Genomic DNA, 22,039 nt, shown 5'->3' on the forward strand with positions numbered 1-22,039 from the left:
CAGAGTGGCACTAGCCACTCTGGAGTTATAGTTAGGATTGCCAGGTTAGGAATTCCTTGGAGTTTTGGCACTAATAACGTTGCTCCCATTTGATGAATCTCTACAGAGCTTACCAGACCTTCAGCTTTTCCTACATTGAAAAGTTTAGCAAAGATTAGTCTAGGGGTTGCAATGATAAAAGGTGTGGATGTCCCAAAAATCGTTTTCCCATAGACTTTTATAATGGATGTAGCTCAAAAACAGTTGAATGAATGTCCATGACATTTGGCAGGATTATTAAAGCAAAAAAAGTACACTGTTCCACAAAGGAAAACCTAGTAGAATACCAGGGGCGATCCAAATTCATCAGGAGCAAGAACCCTCATGCATCACACTGGATGACTGGCTTCGTCATTGGGAAAGCTCCTCGCCAGGCTGGTACTGCAATGCCTGACGGGCTCCCCTAAAAGGGGTGCTCTTAACCAAAATGCTCAGATAGTAGCAAAACGAATGTCGACAGGACCTCAGAAACTCAGTGAACCGGATCACTGAGGTTGAAACTAGAGTCTCCCAGACTGAAAACGACCTAGCTGACCTCAGAAGTAAAGTGGCCCAGCTGCAGACTTGAACCGGCGAGCTGCACCGTCGTGCGGAGGATGCAGAAAACCGGTCGAGACGCAATAACCTGCGTTTCGTCGGATTTCCGGAGGGCATAGAAGATGGCGGGCCTCTGATTTCCTAGAGAAGTGGATTAAAACCTGGATGCCGGACCAGTCCCTTTCGCCCTGGTTTGCGATCGAAAGAGCCCACAGGGCACTGGCTCCCCGCCCCCCACCAGGCGGCCCAAAACGCCCAATGATTGCGCGCTTCTTTAACTTCAAAGATAGAGACAATATCCTTAAGGAGGCTAGGAGATCGGAAGATCTTCAATGGGAGAACCATAAAATCCTAATTTTCCCAGACTATACCCGTGAGGTCCAGATCCGCCGCCGGTCGTACGAGCACGTTAAGCAGAAACTTAGAGCGATGCAACTTTCATACATGCTCCTCTTCCCCGCGCGGCTCAAGGTCCTCTTGGCCGGGCGAGCACACTTTTTTGAAACACCTGAAGAGGCTTGGGACTGGCTGACGGAGGAGGGCATCGGAGCCCGAGGGGGGCCCTTGGGACACACAGAGAGGGCCCCTCGGGTCGGACCCCCCACACCAGGAGGCCCCCAGAGGAGCCGGAGGCGTACCAGATCCCAGAGAGGGAGACCGAAAGACACAAACACTTTGGCAAATAATGAGGAATCCCGAGACTCTGGCTCACAAATAGAGAGGAAACCCGAGGACCCTTCTGAGCCTCAGACCTCAAGCCAAACAAGATGATAACAGCTTGAGCCAGTCCCCGGCCCTCAGTTAATATGACGCATTTGAACCCACTGATGGGAGTCCAAAAGACTTGGGATGCCCGACTTACCTATGCAGACCTTACAGGGGTCACTACAGAAGGCGTCAAGCCTCTCTACTATACGACGCCCGAGACTTGGCAGATTACCACCACTAATTGTAACTGATCCGATTATATGGAGGGGTCCACCACTCCACCCCAAGGACAGTCCTGCTGGCTGTCTGGTTTTGGTTGAGTATTTGGGCGACAGATGCTTCCGGGGTGGGAGTATGGGGAGGGGGATGGTTGGGGGGATGGGCTTTTGAAGTTAGCCTAGACAGGAATAAGTTGGTTAGCTTCCTTATTATTTTACTGTTATGTTTGGAATGGTCGTCCCTGGGTCCACAGCCTGACACTCGGCCCTATGCAACACCTATGCAACTCATGCCTGGCACTCATTAACTCAGGTCCTTTCCTGGAATGTAAATGGCCTGTTGGACAAGATTAAGAGGTCAGCAGTATTTAACACTCTCCGCAGATACTCCCCCTTAGTGGTCCTCTTGCAGGAAACCCACCTCCTTGGGACTAGGTGCCCCATGCTCATACGGGGAGGATATGACAGAGTATACCACGCGGGCTTCTCCAGGGGCTCTAGTGGGGTAGCCATTTTACTTCACCGCTCTCTGCCTGTGGTGATCACAGCCACACAGGCCGACCCACAGGGCAGATTTGTAGTGGCCACGGGGACTCTTCATGGAACACCGATAAATCTTATATCTGCATATGCCCCCCCATGAGACTTGATGCCTTCTTGCACTCGCTTCGCCGAGTGGTTGTGGGACTGCCCCAAGGGACCACCCTGCTGGGAGGGGACTTCAACGCGGTTCTCGATCCCGATTTGGATGTATCCGGTGAGATTACGGCCAGTAGATTAGCCAGGGCCTCGGCTCTTACTGGCTGGACTGAGAGCCTTGGCGTTTGCGAGGTATGGAGAACCGGGCACCCTAGGGATCGTCGATACACCCACACGTCGGCCGCCCACCGGACGCAATCCAGAATAGACCTGGTATTCATGTCCGCTCTGGACCTCTCGAGCGTCACGGGGACAGAGATACTCCCCTGGGGAGTCTCGGACCACGCACCAGTGCGGGTCCGCCTGGGTGGAGCAGATCCCTCCAGACGCCCGGTATGGCGTCTAAACGCATGGTACTTACAAGACAAAGACTACTGTATACCCAGGAGATCAGAAATCAACTAACTCAATATTTTGATCTGAATCTGGGGTCGGTCTGATCCCCGGGAACACTATGGGCCGCCTGTAAGGCTACCCTCAGAGGGCATGCCAAGCACCTTCTCCGTTCCCGCAAGCGGGCCAGGAACTCCCAGATCTCTGACCTGGAGGCCAGGGCCCTGAGATTGGAACGCCAACAAATGACCTCTTCGTCTGCCGCTGCCCTGAGGCAGCTGACTATGGTCAGAGAAGAAATTAAACACATAATGCTAGATTCGGCTAGGTGCATGTGGAGAGCTTCGGTAGCCCGTATATATGGCTGGGGGGACAAAAATGGGAAGCTCCTGCACTGGCTGGCTGCTCGCCCTCTGGCCAACAGGGTTATACCTGAGATTTTAGAGCCCTCGGGCTCCCTCGCTAGGACACCTGCTGAAATCGCACAAAGCTTTGCCTCCTATTATGCCCGCCTCTATGCAATGCACCCCGCCCCGCCATTGAGAAAGACTCCCCTCCTGAATGAGGTCACTCTCCCCAGGATCTCCCTGGAGACAAGAGATAGGCTGTACGAAACTATTAGCCTTGCAGAGATGACCAGTGCAATTTCCAACCTGGCACCGGGCAAGACCCCAGGCCCTGACGGACTCCCGGCAGAGATATATAGCAAATGCAGTGATATATTGGGTCCCCACCTACTCAACATGTATGGAGAAGCCGAGAAATTAGGCCGATTTCCCACCGAGATTGACCAAGCTACGATAGTAGTGATCCCTAAAACCCAACCCCCATCGCGGCATTGTTCGGCATACCGACCCATCTCACTTCTAAATATTGAGATCAAAGTGCTTTCTTCGACCCTGGCCTCCAGATTGAAAGAGATAATGCCCACATTGGTGCACCCTGACCAATGTGGCTTCATGCCCACTCGTAGTACCAGGCACTGCATTAGGCGGTTGCATCTGGCTCTGGCACATCACAAGACTCTGTCACACACACCCTTGGCATTACTCTTACTGGACTTTGAAAAAACCTTTGACACAGTGGATTGGTCCTACCTTGAACTGGTCCTGCAGAAAAATGGGCTCGTCCCAGATTCCGCGACCTGGTGAGACTCCTGTACTCCAAGCCGACAGCTCGAGTCCGGGTGAATGGAGTGGTCTCCGACCCGTTCCCTATTGGCCGCGGAACCCGACAGGGTTGCCCGCTATCCCCATTGCTCTTCGCGTTAATGATAGAGCCTCTTGCAATACTCCTGCGAGGAGATCCCCTGATCGAAGGCTGGTCCTGGCCCGCTTGTGCAGAGGATCGTGTGGCGCTATACGCAGACGATGTCCTCCTATATATCTCCAACCCGGCTAAAAGTGGCCCCGCGTGCTAGAGATCCTGGGCCTTTTCGCAGAAGTCTCAGGGCTGATCCTGAACCCCGCCAAGTCCCTATTGGTCCCCCTACACCGCTCCGGAGAATGTGTGGACTGGCAGCGGAATATTCCAGTACGAAGAAACAGCTTTAAATACCTGGGAATATATATTTCACTTCTCCCTGAGTTGACATGGGAACTTAACATAACACCGTTAACCAGAAAAATCAGAAGTGATCTCCTACACTGGAGGACACTCCCTCTTAACCTGCTTGGTAGAATAGCGCTCTACAAGATGATGATCCTTCCTAGGCTCCTCTATCTCCTGCAAAATTTTCCCCCTCCCATCCCTAGGAAATGGTTTGGGGAAATGGACTCATTGGCGGGCCAATTTATATGGAGCGGAGCCCGCCCACGGTTAGCGCTCAAAACTTGCCAGAGGGATGTATATGATGGAGGTTTGGGCATGTCCAATATCCATTACTACCACCTTGCGTCACAAGTACTTGTGATTAATGACTGGATGGGGGGTGGGTGGACAGACCCGGCATACCGACTGGAGCTCCAAACGATTGGTTACCCACGGATTTTGGGCACCCTCTATGGAGGTCTGATCTCTCGAGACGTCCCAGACGTGACCAGGGTGGTTCTGCAGGGATGGCGGACGGTTCAAAAATCGACGGGGTGGTGGGGACGACTCACCCAACAGACCCCACTGTGGCATGGGAGGCAATTGGTGGAGGTGGCGGGCCTGGAGGGGTTTCAGAACTGGGATAACATAGGCATCTCCACACTCGGCAATGTCTGGAACGGGTCACACATACGGTCCTTCGAAGATCTCCAGAAAAACTTTTCATTAAATAAGACACAGTTCCACAGATACCTCCAGCTCCGACATGCCTTATCAGTACATATCCGAGTGGGAGAAACCATACCCGAATGCAGCCTCATGGAGGCCAAGGCATTGATGGGGGGCCTGGGCAGGGGAGGTGTTTCCCAGATATATCGCACCCTGGTCTCCGGCAGCTCGGGTTCCCTGGGGGTACTTCGCCAGAGATGGGAGGGGTGGGTGGGCCCCATGGAAGAGATCGAATGGGGTGAAGCGCTAATGGCCCCGCGTGCCGTGGCGATCGCTACCCGCTTTAGACTGATACAAACTTATTTTTTGCACACAGCATACCTCACACCCGACAAACTACACAGAGCGGGCCTCCGCCCCACTGCGGAGTGCCCCCGTTGCAGAAATCCTACAGCTGACTTCTTCCACATGGTATGGACCTGCCCGGCCATGGTAGCCTATTGGGGAGCTGTCTTGGGGGAGGTTTCTGAGATGTTACAGGAGAATATAGAGAGAGAGCCTCTGCCCCTCCTCCTTGGGATCATGGGTGACACCGAGCTAAGGAGACCAGATCGAATTTTCCTCGGGGTGGCGTGCTTAGTGGCTAAGAGGGATATAGTGGCAAATTGGAAGGCCAAGAGTGCCCCATCATTGGCTAAATGGAGACGGGGAGTGGATTGGTGCGCGCAGAGTGAAAAACTTGTATATGAGGCCAGAGGATGTCTGAATAAATACAATAGGATATGGGGGAAATGGGAGGCCGCACTAGGCTCCTGAATAACATGCCATCTCTAATATAAGCGCTGTCTGGGATCACAGGTTCGACCAATGTTGGATGCCCGTTGGCATAGTGTTTTGATGTTTGTATCATGATTTTTCTTTCTCTTGCAAAAATCAATAAAAATTCTTTATAAAAAAAAAAATGTAGGTAAGTATTACGTTTTATATTTATTCTGTACCTGTTACCACTTTATTAAACTGGAAAAAATATTTATAAGTTTCTGTATATTAAAAAAAAAAAAAGTATGGCTTATTGTGGTACTGCCTTGGGAGTACTGTGGTACAAAAATTCAATTAATAAAAATAAAAAAAATTAAAAAAATACACTGTGGTATCCTTTATTTTACAAATATAGTGTTCTACAGTGTTTTTCCATTTTTAACATATTTAAGTCTTCACTAAAAATTCTACGGCACATCGCAGGAATACCCACAAACTACTGCACTACTTAAAGTTTTTAAAAAATGCTGCAAATATATATAGAAAATTGTAAATACATTTCTCTATTAACTCTAGTAAAGTGGTAATAGGTAGGGAGCAACAATAAAACCTGTTACTTCGTCTAGATTCTAACTGAGAACACAGCGAAACACAGACAAAATGTGCTGAATACGAAATGACTGACTTTTATATTTGGTAAACAGTGCCATTAACCAGTCATATACTGCCGTATCATGTGCATGTATCACAGTATACCGCAAACTTAATGCAGTAAACAGTGCCACAATATATAAATATGTGTTTGAAAGATTATATCTTTAAGACCACTAACACTAGTCACACATAATACCAAAAATGACCATTTACAACAAATAATCTTTTTACCTGCCACGTAATATCCACATCTGTTAACACACTTTCCCACTAAGTCTGTTTCAGTTACCACACTCCACTGTATCCCACTCCACTCTACCACACGCCACTCTACATCCCTACACTGTATGCTATTACACTCTAATCTACTCCATTGTATGGTATTCCATTGTACGCAAATACACTCTATGCTAAGCCACTCCAGTGTATGCTACTTTAGTGTACACCACTGCACTGCACCCCACTCCAGTCTGTGAGAATCTGCTGTACGCTATTACACTGCACATCACTCCATTCTATTGCAATACTCTGCTCTGTGCCAGTCCACTCTTTCGTACTATTCGCTACTCTCTTCTACTCTAAGCCACTACACTGTACACTATTCCACTGTATGCCACTTCACAGTACACTATTACTCTCTATGCCACTATAGTTTTCACCTTTGCACTCTGCCTCTGCCACTCTACAGCACTCCACTACATTGTTTGCCACTCCGGTCTATGGTATTCCACTGTACGCCACAACTATGTACCTCTCTACTCTCTACTATTCTACTGTACTCCACTCTGGGCTCTATGCCTCTCCACTCTGTACCACTCTACCCCACTCCAGTGTATGCTATTCCACGGTTTGCCACTCCGGTATACTCTACTCTTAGTTATTCAAATGTATGCCACTACACTGTACCTCGCTCCACTTTGCACCAGTCCACTCTCCAACTTTCAACTGTACACACCTTCACTCTACGCCCCTCCACTGTACATTATTCACTGTACACCACTCCACACTTACACACTCCATTGTACACCACTATATCGCACTATGCTGCTTAGCTGTACGAAACTCCAGTCTACACTACTACACTGTATGTCAATACACTCTACTCTATTTCACTATATGCAGCTTCACTGTTTGACACTGTGCTCTGCTGTTCAACTCTGCCACTCCAATGTATGCCTCTAATATACCCCACTCCACCACACCCCACTTTATTTTACCCCACTCATCTCTGCACCACTCCACTATAATCCACTCTATAACAATTCAATGTTACTCTGTGTATCACTCCATTCTATGCCACTCTACCCTACTACACCCTACTCCACTGTCACCCCATTCTGTGCCACTCTACTGTACACTGTTCCATTATAAGCCACTCCACGCTACATCAGTACACTGTATGCCAGTAATAATTGTAATTCCACTGTTACTCCACTGTGAGTCACTCCATGCCACTCCACTGTATGCCAGTACAATCTACGCTATTCCACTCTACTCTACACCACTTAACAGTATGTTGTTACCACTAGACTACTCCACTACACTCTACCCTGCTCCACTCTGCAACACTTCACTCTACAGTAGTCCACCCTACTCTACTACACTCTACCTCACTTACACGTCACTCCAATCTACACTATTCTACTATTCAACTTAACGCCACTACACCACCTCACTAAACTCTACTGCTCTGTACGCCACTGTACTATATGCTATGCCACGCCAGTGTACTCTATTCGACTGTATGCCGCTTCAGTGTACGCAACTCCACTCTACATTATTCTACTCTACACCACTACTACATGCCACTCCACTCTGCTATTCCACTTTACTCTGCTAAACTGTAAACCACTACACTGTACGCCAATCCACTCTACACTATACCGCTGTCCACACCCTCTCTGTACAGCACTTCTCTATACTGCTCCTCTGTACACTACTCTGATATACAGGACTCCACTGTACTCCACTCTACGTCACTCTATGCAGAGTTGAATACACTGCCTGGAGGTGCCACAAGTTTATAACCAATTGCAAATGCTGTGTAAATTATAAATTAAAGGTATGAGTTTAGAAATTTAAATTGTTGTGTACTTTAACTTTTGTAGCAAAAGAATAGTTATATTCATTTATAAGTGGTACGTAAATTATTATTTTAAGATATAACAAGAATTTCTAGCATTTGTGTATATATGCATACATATTACATAGTGACGGTCGCCACTAGGTAGTTATACTTAGAACCTAGTTTCTATAGAAAATGCAGTTTTTTGCTTGCCCTTATCTTTGGCTCCACTTGATGAATCTTCACAAAATTTTGCAAAACAAATTCGACAATCATGTGAGCTGCTGTCTGGAAATTGTCGGGGTGATCTGTCAAGCAGGGAACGAGATAAATGGGGGGTTTGAAATTTAGAAAGTTTTCTATGTTTATTCCCATACGAAAAATTTAACGCCGATAGCACAATAAACGCTGGACAAAATTTCACCAAAGTTGGCAGAAAGGTAGCTCTTGGTCCGGAAAGAGCCCTTTTTATTTTGTGTAAATCCATTCAGTTGTTTTGGGGAAATTTAAAGAAATCCAGATTTGTATATCTAGGGACCCACAGGATTCGTGACCCCCTCCGGATCTCGTGCTGAGTTCTGATTGGCTGCCAACACTTCAACAAGGAAGTGTGGGCAGCCGTCTTGGGACTCGGCTGAAGCAGAGTCCCAGAAAAAAAGAATAAAAAAATACAAAAGGGGTCAGAGTATGAACACCCTGACTCCTTATCTCTGGTGCTGGGGTCCCAAAAGGGATCCCCCTCCCACCCCCCCCTACATACAACCACCCCCTGGGGGCAAAAATGCATTTGTAACATGGAGAAGGCCAAATGGCGTCCTCCACAACCCCGGGGACCACCACCTCCCCGGGGCAACGGGGGAGCGTTCCCTGGATACAAATGTTTTAGCTTCATACTGAAGAGTGATCTTACTCTTTTTAAATGACAAATACATTTTTCTTTTCAATTTGTCCAGAAATATCTCATTCTAGGTATATCATATATCAAAGCCTAAAAAAACCCTCAATCTCTCTCCCTCTCGCTTTCAATCTTTTTCCGACGCACACACCCACTCAGACAGTTAAGCACTCACTCACAGACCCACTCAGACCCTAAGGCACTCACAGACCCACTCAGTCCCTCGTGCACCCACTCACAGCCCCAGTCAGACCCTCATGCACCCACTCAGACCAACTCAGTTACGCACCCACTCAGACTCTCACACACCCACTCACAGAGCCACTGACACCCTCATGAACCCACTCACAGACCCGCGCACACACTGATGCACCCACTAAAACACTGATGTACGCATCCCCACCCCCAGAGACACCCTCTCACACCCATAGAGGCCGCAGCCGATTCACGCTACGCATGGCCAAACGGCTGTGCACAGCATGGGGTAGGGTGGTTAAGGGGGTTGGCCGCAGGCCAGGTCTTGCGGGCAACCTCCGATGTGCATGAGTGTAGCCCTTGCATTGTGCAGTTTTGGGTGCTTATAGAGGTTTGGCCTCGGGGCCAAAGGCCTTGCACAGCGGTGGTTGGATTAACGTATAGTAATGAACACACATGAAGCACATTTTTGTTATTTCTGTAGTGTGTTGAAAACAAATAATTTAATATGATTAAACAAATCATTACACTAAGTGATGCAGTTTCTACACATTTTTCCTTGTGCACTGCTTAGCTTTATCGGTAAAACTGTATTGGTCATTTCAATTGAAAATGTGTTGTCTGTAATGGCAGTATGCTACCACAGCATGAATACTCCACTCTATGGCACTCTGTTCTACTCTGCACCACACCACTTCACTCTACTCTGCACCATTCCACTTTACACCACTGGACACTGCATCACTCTACTCTACCCTGTAACACTCTACACTTTGCCTGTGCACTCTACACGATTCCAGGCCACACCAATCTACTCGGCACAAATTCACTCTATGCCATTGTACTCTATGCCACTCTGAAGCAATGCACTCTATGCCAATACACTCTGCACCATTGCACTTTACTGTGTAACACTCTACTCTGTGTTGCTGCACGCCCCTCTAATCTACACTGCACTCCATGCTTCTGCAGTCTACACCACTTTACTCTGCCATTACATTCTACACATCTGCACTCTACCCTGCACCACTCCGCTCTATTCCACTTCACTCTACTCTTAAAACAATCTACTCTGCACCACTGTACTCTACTCTGCCTCACTGCACTCTACACCACTGCACTCTGCCACTACTCTTCAACACTGCACTCTGCCACTGAACTCTACACCACTGTACTCTGCACTACTGCACTCTACACCACTGCGCTGTCAGTGCACTCACAGCCCTATACCCTGCATCATTCTATGCTACTCTACAACACTCATGCCACTCTACCCTGTACCACTTGACTCTGCTCCACTGCATTCTGCTCACTGCTTTCTAAAACACTGCATTGTATGCCGCTGAATTCAGTGTCACTGCAGTCTACACCACTATACTCTGTAACACTATGCTAATGCACTCTACACCAGTCCACTCTACGCCCCTCCAGTGTATGCCACTCTCCGTGACTCCAACTATGCCACTCCAATACGCAACACTCTCTGCCACTCGACTCTGTAGCACACTACTCCACTCTATGCCACTCTCCTCTACCCACTACCTTTTAGCCATGTTAAACAGCATCCACGCTGTTGTTCCACATGTCTAAAACACATTGGCAAAGCCAATAGTTCTTGCATAAGCAAGACCTGTAGGCTTTGCCAGTGCTTGATTTCTATTCGGACCAAAAAGGCAAAAAGCCAGAAGAGTTCAGCATTTGCTAGCATGCACACATCAGTTACAAACTTAAAACTCTTGTGATAAAGGTTGAGCCCCATGTCTTATCGTTAGCAATGTTATAATTTTAAAGCAGTGAGTGCTTTCCTCGTGTTCTCCAGACAGTCCTTCACAGTAATTCCATTTTAAACTCGCTTGAAAATAAAGAATAACGCTGTTTATTTCCCCCAACGTGCCACTATAATTGGTGTCAGTATTACTAACCTTCAATGCTGGATGTGTTTGAATGAGGTACCGCAGTTTGAATACTGATGACAAAATTATGTATTGAGTTTAAGTACTTTTTACAATTGAACTGTCTGTTCACAATTTGCTTCCTAGGACTCAATGCAATGGAGAAGACGTTGGCAGAGTACAAATGCCATGCAAATGATGCGGTAAAACTGAAATTAGGTAAGATACTGTGACTCATTAATGTGCTGGAGACTGCAATGTTTGTTAACCATTAAAGTCTATAGTGCTGTTACCACTTTATCAATGTTACAACTTCAAGAAGCTTGGCTTTTGAAAAAAATCAAGTTGCGTGCATTGTAGGCCTGCTCAGAAAAGTATTAATTTTTGAGTTTAAAAAAAATATATATATATCTACCTAACGTTGGTCAGATTTCACATTCAGTAGGACTGTGTACCCCTTACACTGTGTCCCTTATTTCAGAAATTGAACTTGCTCGCATGCTAAGTGAAGTAAGTATTTGGCCTCAGTCTGGCTCTACATACAAGAATTACCCACATTTAAGTAACAACAGGTGTTCTAGTTATCGACAGGCCGTAAGTTAAATCAGTAAGGGGGTTTAGCACCTCTACCTTACAAGTGCATACTGTGTACACCGGCAGTCTTCATGGTGAGAGGATAGTGTAATGGTCTTGATTATTTGGTTAAATGGAAGACCTTCAGATCAGCATTCTTACTTTCTTCTCTAATGCCTTAGGTTTCGATGCTTGTGTAAGCTTATGTTGGGGCTCAATATATGCTGCATGTTTGTTCATCAACCTGCTTCTAGAGCACGTCAATTCCACTCATTAATCAATAAACTGAATAATTATTGGAATTGACATGCCCTAGTGGACAGTGGAGCTAGTATTGGCTTTTGATTGCTTTATTTTAATAATGAAAAGTGAAACACATACTTTCCCTGTCACTAGGTTTGCATGCTACACAGAACAGAAAGCCCCAGAAAATGAGAACATAGTTCCCAGACTGTTCAGTGAAACTAAACCTGGACGCTAATTTTGTCTTTTTAAAAATACCATCAGTTAATGTGCATAGTACGGCACAGGCCTAAACTGAAATCTCTGGTCAGTTCAAAGAATATATCTGGTTTCATTAACTACACAAGTTGTTCAGGAAGTTTCGTCAAGCATCCAAAAGAACGTTTAACTTATTACTTATGAAGGACTTCATACCAGATTGTGTTGTTTCTATGCGTGGAAACTATAGATAATAGAATATGGAAAAGAGTTCAAACGAGGACTAACCTATAGCAGATTGTTCTGAGTTCCACGGCAGATAACTAAATATAGGGACTATAAGATGAGATTGTGCACGTAGTCCGTTTTTAGCTTGGCATGTACATGTTGGCCACCCCTGGGTTTTTGGGAGTGTAAATTTGAACCATGTTTTGTCAAGGTAGGCATCTGCTTGCCTGGTCTCAAATGTATATATTCCCTTCCGCTGTTGATGTTGTTCCGCAGAAACTGACATTCTTCCAGAAGAGGCAGGTAAGATCTGCAAGGGTCATAGGAAATCAGCAAACCTTCTTGACAGTGGGAAAGCCCTGCACCTAAAAAGGCAAAGTCTTCCCGATCTGCCTTTATCGCTAGATGCCTCAGTGGAAAGAAACATAGCCAACTGACTGCTAGAATGAGAGTATAGCAAAAGACTAACATCAGTTATTACCACATGCACATTTACCAAACATGTCTTTACCTCACATGTAATACAACATGTTGACGTTTACAAAGCGTTATTACATCATGGGCCTTTACCACACATTTTTCATGGTAACAGTTGATATTTATTTAAACATATATATGTACACGCACAAATATATATAATTCCTCCCAAAGAAGACTAAATTTTCACTGAAAAAAACAAACAAAGGTTACAGTAACGTTATAGTTAGGTGAATTTGTCAGTGACAACATTAACGTTTTGAACTAAAAAAAAACACAGAAATTCACCAGTTATATTTAGCAGAGCTAGCTATAACTTGGCCCCCCACCATGCACGGCTTATGACCTCACATATGACATCACTCATGACATGTTCTATGACATCATTTATGACATCGCTGATGACATCATCAAACGTGTGCTAGTTTGTTTTACAGTTTACAGTGTGGCAAGTACTACCATAATACTGTTCTATCTAATTTAGTAAAGCCGGGGCCCAGCTGATGGGTGTGTTTACAAAATACCTGTGTTCTCGATGCGCCATATCTGTGGAGAGTTATTGAACACATTATAAATGTTTGTATTCAAGAGCAATTCTGTGTGTAAACTAAAATTGACTTGTATTCGTTATGCACCGCACAACTTTTTGATTCTGCAGAAAGTTTCCAACAGGAAAAATATTCTACGTAGTAGATACTACCTTTTGTCAGCAGCCTTGAGTTATTGGAGAGAATCGTTTCAGCATGATCATTTATAGTTAACATAGCAGTGTGTGTGCACCCTATACTAACCTATGTACATGTGCTTGTTTTGCACCAGAGGATGGGCGATCTGTAAAGTTTTCACCACAGTATGAAGCCTGCAGGTAGTGTGATCTTTAACATATTCAGATCTTCATTTTTCTTATTTTTTTTTTTAGCAAATAGTGTCTTTTTGACAAATGTTGCACAGAATGTACATTTTTCTGTGTTTAATTTGTTTAAATAAAAAAATGCCATGGCCCTCCTCACTAGGGTACTACAGCTTGCACCACCCATTACCCCAGCCAGTTCTACCAATGACATACCTACATAACTACTAACCATCACACAGCTACAAGTCTGACAGAATTTGAGCCCTTTTGGCTATTTAGGGTAGTTAGTGCCTAGGGCTCCATACTTTTTTCCACATAGGGTATCCTCGCCAAGTTTGCGTCCTTTTTTTCCCAACATCCTGGGAATTCTACTGGTACCCAGAGTTTATGGATTCCTCTAGAGGGGACTGAGAACATTTCCAAAATATAGCAACTTTTTGAGTTTTCTGGAAAAAAATAGGGACAAAGTGCTCCAGATGAGTCTCTTTTTTTCCTTAAAAATGGCATCCACGAAGGGTTTGCTGTACTAAAGCCAACATCTTCCCAGCTTTCAGGAATATGCATAGCTGAATCAAAAATCCCAATATTGTACCACAGTTTTAGCATTTTTCTAAGAGGTAGTCCATTTTTCTTTCTTTTTTTTGTGCTGGTTTGCTTTACAGTTTACAGCCTACTTCTAGTTTGTGGTGGAAACCAGTGTGAAACCCATGGGTGATCTAGAAAAGCTATAGGTTTGTAAAAAGTAGACAATTTTGAATTCAGCAAGGGGTCATATGTGTATCTCTTAAGTCTTCCCCAAGGAAACCAATAGTTGAAATAAATATTTGAAAATGAGTTGGTAAAAACAGCCATTTGTGACAAAATTTTCAACTAACTTTTTGTCACGATGGGCGATTTACAAAAGCAAAGTACCATTACATCCGCTAGACCCTCTGGTTGCGGGAATATGTAGGGTTTGTAGGTTCTCTAAGAACCTTAAAGTACCCAGAGCCAACAACTAGGCTGCACCATACAGTGGTTTGTTTATTGAGTACTGAGCATAGATCAATTCATATAGCGAAATAGCCAGAGTGAAAAATGGGTATCGAAGAAACCCATGTATTTCTGAAATGGGTACAAGATATGGAGTTTAGGAGCAGTGGTTATTTGTACATCTCTAAGTTTGTGGATACCCGTACTAGCAAATGATTAAGGCTTCCAGTTTTCCTGATTTTTACAGATAAATAAAGGCAGAAAACAATCTATCTCCTGCTCTGTATTTATTTTTCAAACCAGAAAAATGCAGAAAATTATACTTCTTATGAGTGACTCTCCCTGTTGTTCTTCTTGAATTCCAGACCAACTGACACGCAGTTAGACACCATTGGGATTTAAAAACAGGTATAGATTCCCTTAAATGCAAGCATATTCTAACATATTTGTATATCATGCTAATAGTTACCTGTCGGTGTAGTGTTATATTATATTTGGCTGCTTAATTTGCTTTACTGCGACTGGCATCAAAGTATGAATGCAGGTTAATCAGTTAAATAGATGTGGAAATATTCCATATTACGACTGTATTCAATCTCAAAACATAGAATAAAAATGGATAAATACCAGTAAAATAGCCCAAAAATTAATATGGATAAATAGACGGAAATGTTAAAAAAAAGTAAATACTATAAAACTGGGAGCCCTACATATGATTTAGAGGTTATTTTTCAAAATGTAATCTTTCTTATACACTGGCTTACAATTGAAAGGCACAAATGCAGCGAAATCAAGTGGTAATAACTGGTAATAACAAATGTTCTACTATTCTATGCTCCCACAAGTCTCCCGATAAAATGGTACCTCATTTGTGTGGGTATACATAGTGGCCATGACCGGAAACAGCCCAAAAACTCAACAGGGATGCATCACATTGTTCCACTAAAAACCAACTCTTTTTCTTTTTGTTCCAGTGTGGGTACTTCTAGATTTTGGACCCCAACTCAGCTGGCACTTAGGGAAACCTAGCCAACCTATATATTTGTTTTTTAAAACTAGTCACTTAGTGGTATCCAGGGTGGGCTGGCTTGGATGGCTGTCACCACTTATCTTTTTTACACCGATTCCCTTGCAAACCTCCAACTTTGAGTAAAAAAAATCACATTTTCCTCAAATTTCTGTGATGGAAAGTTCTGAAATCTGTGGGGAGCCACAAACTTCCTTCCACCCGACAGTCCCCCAAGTCTTCTGTTAAAAATAGTACCTCACTTTTGTGGGTAGACCTATTGCCTATGACAGGAAACGACCCAAAAACCACATGGACTCATCTCATTTTTTCACCAAAAACGAACCCTTTTTTCCCCAATGTGGGTAACTTTAGATTTTGGACCCAAGCTCGGCTGGTATCCATGGAAACCTAGCCAACCTGTACATTTTTTAAAACTAGACTCTTTGGTATCTAGGGTGGGCTGACTTGTGTGTGTCTCACCAGGTTTCCTGACCCAGAATCATTTGCAACTGACTAAACACATTTTCCTCACATTTCTGTGATGAAGTTCTGAAATCTGCACTTAGCCACAGACTTCGGTTCACCTGGCACTCCCCCAGATCTCCAGATAAAAATGGTAGCTCACTTGTTTGTTTAGGCCTAGTGCCCGTAACAGAAACAGATTAAACCAAAGTCAATGGAAGTTTCCTGGTGAAGGATTTCATTGGCCTTGGTTCGAGCCGCTCCTGTAGTGGGCACTACGCCCAGCCACACAAGTGGGCCAGCTTTTTTGCACACTTTGAAAGCAAGTAGAAATTATTGTGACTAAGTCCTACAGGCCATTTGTTTCACTTACTCTGGTTCCTGTGGGCAATCAGGGTGGTACTTGTGTAGTATACCTAAGTTCCCTAAAAAGCACTTCACAATCTTGTCAAGCCTTTAACATTTTGCCACACAGCGTACTCCAGGACAACGTGGCAAATGTTCTGTCCACCATTATGTGCAGTGTGGGGACTGTAAGGCACTTGTCATTCAACAGAACATCTACCACATTCTGACGGCAGATAAAGGTGTTGAGCAGGCCATTAGGAAGTCCATGATTTCCTCAAGTAGAAGAACTAAAATTCTGCAGCAGCTTGCCTTGCGAAGTAGTGGCCCATGGAAGGTATGTATCCACGCACAGCCATTGAAAGGTTTACCTAACGGCAGCTCCACCTAAGTCAATTTCCCAGTACTTCACTTTTGTGTGATACAGCATAAAACAAGCAGGAAAGCACAGGGCTGGCTGAGCTGGGCTCTGGGGACAGTAAACACGACTCTTCTGCCTCATTCCCTACTAAGAGCAGACTTTAGAACGACAACATGGTCAAGCCTTTTTAGGTGTTTCAGGAATGCGATCAGCAAGGCATCGTTCCTACAGCCTTGCCACATTCTTAAGAACATATGAAGTAGAGGCTGCAGCTTCTGTAGCAATAAAGCTTTCAGTGATGTACAACTGAAAGTCAAGAAAAGACATGAGTCTTCCTTTGATTGTCTGACGATAACAACATAGGCTTTGTATGTTGCCATCTGGATCAGGTGGGTAAACAGTTTCTTGTATCAAGTGTGATTTTTACAACTCGCATTGTATGGCTGAAGAACCTGGTTGTTCTTATCCACTCTGCCCATGTACTTGTTGTAATCAAGTTTACAGGTGGGAGCTTCGGCCATCTGACCACAAATGGTGAAGGGGAAGTGCTCTCATCATGAATTGTAGTGAGCACGTACACATCACTCCTGTCTGTGAACTTGACTGCGAGCAGTTCGTTCGTTGGAACGCAACGCAGTGCTCTGGGATTTCTGATGCTTCTTACAAACAAGCTCCTGCTGAAATCCTTTGCAGCAACAACAAACTGTACCACAGGCCACAGCGCCACCTTCGTACAGCTCACTTAACAGCTCTTTTCCTGTATAGAAATGGTCCACGTAAAGGCAACCTTTGTGAACGAGTTGCTGGACAAGTTCCCATGCAATCTTTCCTATGACTCCTAGCGTAGGAGGGCAACCTACAGGGTTTAGAGTGGAGCTGTACACATAGCCAGTAGACCTCGCACACATGTACAGCTTGATGCCATAGCAAGCTCTTTTGTTTGCTGTGTACTGCATGGACAGCAGCAGCCCTTTGTGCAGGATCAAGGACTCATCATTAGCTGTATTCTTTTCAGGAGTATAAATCTATGGAAACCTAGAAGACAAATGCTTTACAACAGGCCAAATTTTTAACAGCCAGTCATAGTCTTGGGCCAGTGCAGCAAAACTGTCATTGAATTGCAGCATGCGCTGCAATAGCAAAAAATTATCTATGGTATGAAGGTAGGGGTTCCCCAAACCGTGCGAGTAGACCTGTAGGACTGCAATTTTGGTTTCTACACTAACCCCATTTTGTGCACAAGGCCAAAAAGTATCTTCAACTCCTCAAGCGAAGTGGGAGTTCACAGGCGTGCCCTAGAACAAGGCCCTAGAGTTCCTACATGCTCCCTCAGAAATTGTGCTGCATGCAAATTTGTTTGCTGCACAATTTGCTCAAGAAAGTCAACATCCAAAAAGAGATTGACATAGTCGACTGGCAAAACTTTGGGCCTATCAACTTTACATCCTGCGTCGCCAGTAAAAGGCAGAATTTAGAGCTGAACTAAATTGGGGAGCTGCTAAGAGCTCTCCATCTGTGCTTGCTTCAGCACGTGTCTGCCTTCTTGGTTGGTCTAACCTGCTATGGTCACCTGCTGCACAGACTTTGCTCATGAAGGGTCAGCACAACTGCCATCATCATGTCCCTTGAAATTGCTGGAAGATGATTTGTTGGATGGGACTCCACCAACTGAAAGATCACTTCCAGATTCTGCTCTATTTTCCTCCCACTTAGATGTGGTCTCAGTATCTGCTGTGTCAGTCTCTGATCCAGCCTCCGAGATGTCCTCATAACCCGAGTTAGGGCTTGGGCAGAAGTCACCCACCACTGTTCTCCTAAAGCACTATCCTACATAGAAAGCAGATTTGTTGTTCTAAAATAGTCAGTGGGTTTGTGGGTGAGAGACGTGTGCAACAGTAAATAAAGATGAAGTCCTCTTACCTTATCTTCGTTGCTAAATCTGCAGGTTCTCCAGTGACACTAAAAAAGACACAAAAGGACACAGTATTACTTCACCTTGCCACATACTCAGCATTACAACCTTTAGTGTAGTTGGTGCCTAGTGCAACAATAATTTTTGCAACCCCCCCCCCAACGCAGTGACCTTCTTCGGTTTCCCTCACTACAACCCTGCAAAAGTGCCCCTCTTCTATCCGTAGTCCCCCTCACATACAGTTCATATTTTTTAAAGCGCTGGTAAATGCTGGCTATTCTAATCTACTCAGCTGTCCACATAAAATACAAATCAGTTCTTTGCAGCAGGCATATTAACCCTCTGCGACTTTATGGTATGTCAAAACTGCCACTAGACAAAACTGATCTCTCTCTAGCAAGAACACCAATCAGAAGAGTTACCTTGACATTTGATCCGGAACCCAGCTCGACTGTAGTATTGTTAGTGGGTACAACTGCAGACTAGGTCCTGATGCCCGGTCGATGGTGAAATGGTGTCCCCGCTCTTGCTGGTACACCTCCCTTGAGGAGGAGAATGGGAATCCTGAGCACTCCTCAATTTCAGGTGACCGAGGGACATTGAATGACATGTCAACAAGGATATGATGACATCTCAAGTCATGGGGGAATGGGTGGTCGGTCGGTTATTGTTGTTGCTGCCAAGGGTTCATTTCCGCTAGCTTTATACTGAGGTATTAAGTAAACATGTGTGTTTTATTAAGATACACAGTATGTGAGGAGAAAGAGTTATAAAACCCAATAAAGCCTGTTTAAAAAAGTTATCTTGACATTTTCATTGCTGCCTGAAAGCTGGCTGCACAAAGAACTCAGCAAAATGTGTTTTTCAGTTGTTAGTTAATTCTAACCACAGCCAGCTCTCTCCCCCACCCCCGCAAGGTCAGCACCCTTGTCGGCTCCAGTTGCGTTGCCCAGTGTATGTGTGAGATAGAAATTTTCTGTGCTAAGAGACACAGTTGTGACGAGTGTGTCCCTCCTTGTTTGTTGAGGTAATACAATGTCGTCGGTTTTGAAAAGAATGTGTTTGTGGGCTATCAGTGGTTGAAATGCTTTTAATGCTAGAAACACTGCCAACAGTTCTAAATGATTTATGTGTAGTTGTTTTTGTTGATTGTTCCATTGTCCCTGTATGGTGTGCTGGTTGAGGTGTGCTCCCCACCCCATCATGGAAGCATCTGTTGTGATCACATCTTGAGGCACTGGGTCTTGGAATGGCCGCCCTTGGTTTAAATTTGTAGGGTTCCACCATTGAAGCGAGAAGTGTGTCTGGCGGTCTACCAACACTAGATCTTGGAGTTGACCCTGTGCTTGTGTCCATTGTTTTGCTAGGCACGGTTGTAAGGGCCGCATGTGTAATCTTGCGTTTGGGACAATGGCTATGCATGAAGACATCATGCCTAGAAGTTTCATTACAAACCTCACTTGGTAGTGTTGGTTTGGCTGTATGTTTAATGTTATATTTTGGAACGCTTGTACCCTTTGTGGACTTGGAGTGGCAATCGCTTTTTGTGTGTTGTGTTGCTCCCAAGGATTGTTGTACTTGGGATGGCTGCAGATGTGATTTTTGGTAATTTATAGAAAACCCTAGTTTGTGTAGAGTTTCTATAACGTATTGCGTGTGAAGAAAAACACTGTTGTTTAGTGCTGGTTTTTATTCGCCAGTCGTCTAAGTACGGGAATACGTGCATGTGCTGTCTCCTTATGTGAGCGGCTACTACTGCAAGGCATTTTGTGAATACCCTTGGGGCTGTTGTTATCCCGAACGGTAACACTTTGAATTGATCGTGTACGCCGTGTATTACAAACCTTAAGTATTTTCTGTGGTAAGGATGGATGGGTATGTGAAAGTAGGCATCCTTGAGATCTAATGTTGACATGTAGTCCTCTTTTTTTGAGTAAGGGAACCACGTCTTGAAGTGTTACCATGTGGAAGTGATCCGATTTGATGAAGCGATTCAGCGTTCTGAGGTCTAATATGGGTCTTAACGTTTTGTGTTTCTTTGGAATTAGGAAATATAGAGAGTAGACGCCTGTTCCTTTTTGATGGTTGGGTACTAACACTATTGCTTGTTTTTGTAACAATGCTTGGACTTCTATTTGTAACAGGTGTAAGTGTTGTTTGGACATATTGTGTGCTCTTGGGGGCACATCTGGCGGGAAATTTATGAATTCTATGCAATAACCATGTTGGATAATGGCTAGGACCCATGCGTCCGTAGTTGTGTGTCCAGTTTTTGTAGTATGCAGTAAGCCCCCCTCCACCGTTGTTAAGTGTTGGGGTTTTGTGACATTGAAGTCGCTGTTTGGTTTGACTTGTTTTAGGGGTTTGGAATTTTCCCCTTGCTCTTGGGAATTGTCCAACCCAATATGAGCCTCGAAACCCTCCTCTCTGGTATTGTCCCTGATAGGTGGGTCTGGTTTGAGAGGTGGAAGGTTCTGGGGTTTGCATACGAAACCCCCCTCTAAACTGTGGCTTTCTAAATGTGGCACTGCTTTGTGGGGAGTAGAGCGCGCCCATGGCTTTGGCCGTGTCTGTGTCCTTTTTTAATTTTTCAATTGCTGTGTCCACCTCTGGCCCAAACAATTGTTCCTGGTTGAAAGGCATGTTTAACACAGCTTGTTGGATTTCTGGCTTGAATCCTGAGCTTCGTAACCATGCATGCCTGCGAATGGTTACCGCAGTGTTGACTGTTTGTGCTGCTGTGTCTGCCGAGTCTAATGCGGACCTTATTTGGTTGTTGGATATTGCTTGTCCTTCCTCAACAACCTGTTGGGCACGTTTCTGGTGTTCTTTGGGCAAGTGCTGTATAATGTGTTGCATCTCGTCCCAGTGTGCCCTGTTGTAGCGAGCCAGTAAAGCTTGCGAGTTTGCAATCCGCCATTGATTGGCTGCCTGTGCTGCCACCCGTTTGCCCGCCGCATCAAACTTCCTACTCTCCTTGTCAGGCGGTGGAGCGTCTCCTGATGATTGAGAGTTTGCCCTCTTTCTTGCTGCCCCTACAACTACTGAGTCTGGCGTAAGCTGCTGTGTTATAAACACAGGGTCCTGGGGGAGGTTTGTATTTTTTCTCCACCCTAGGTGTGATAGCCCTTCCTTTCACTGGCTCCTGGAAGACCTGTTTTGCATGCTTAAGCATGCCTGGGAGCATTGGCAGACTCTGGTAGGAAGTGTGGG

The 22,039-nt window shown here is 45.0% G+C and overlaps 1 protein-coding gene across 2 annotated transcripts in view; it reads left to right on the top strand.

The window, feature by feature from the left end:
- Positions 1-22,039, top strand: part of HAT1 (histone acetyltransferase 1) — a 290,158-nt gene that overhangs the window by 21,020 nt on the left and 247,099 nt on the right. For both annotated transcript variants that reach the window (XM_069225332.1, XM_069225333.1), the window contains one exon: positions 11,341-11,412. In XM_069225332.1, coding sequence (XP_069081433.1) covers positions 11,341-11,412 — 72 coding nt within the window. The remainder of the gene's footprint in view (positions 1-11,340; positions 11,413-22,039) is intronic.

The sequence above is a fragment of the Pleurodeles waltl genome, chromosome 3_1 (assembly GCF_031143425.1).
Source record: "Pleurodeles waltl isolate 20211129_DDA chromosome 3_1, aPleWal1.hap1.20221129, whole genome shotgun sequence".
Classification (NCBI taxonomy): domain Eukaryota; kingdom Metazoa; phylum Chordata; class Amphibia; order Caudata; family Salamandridae; genus Pleurodeles; species Pleurodeles waltl.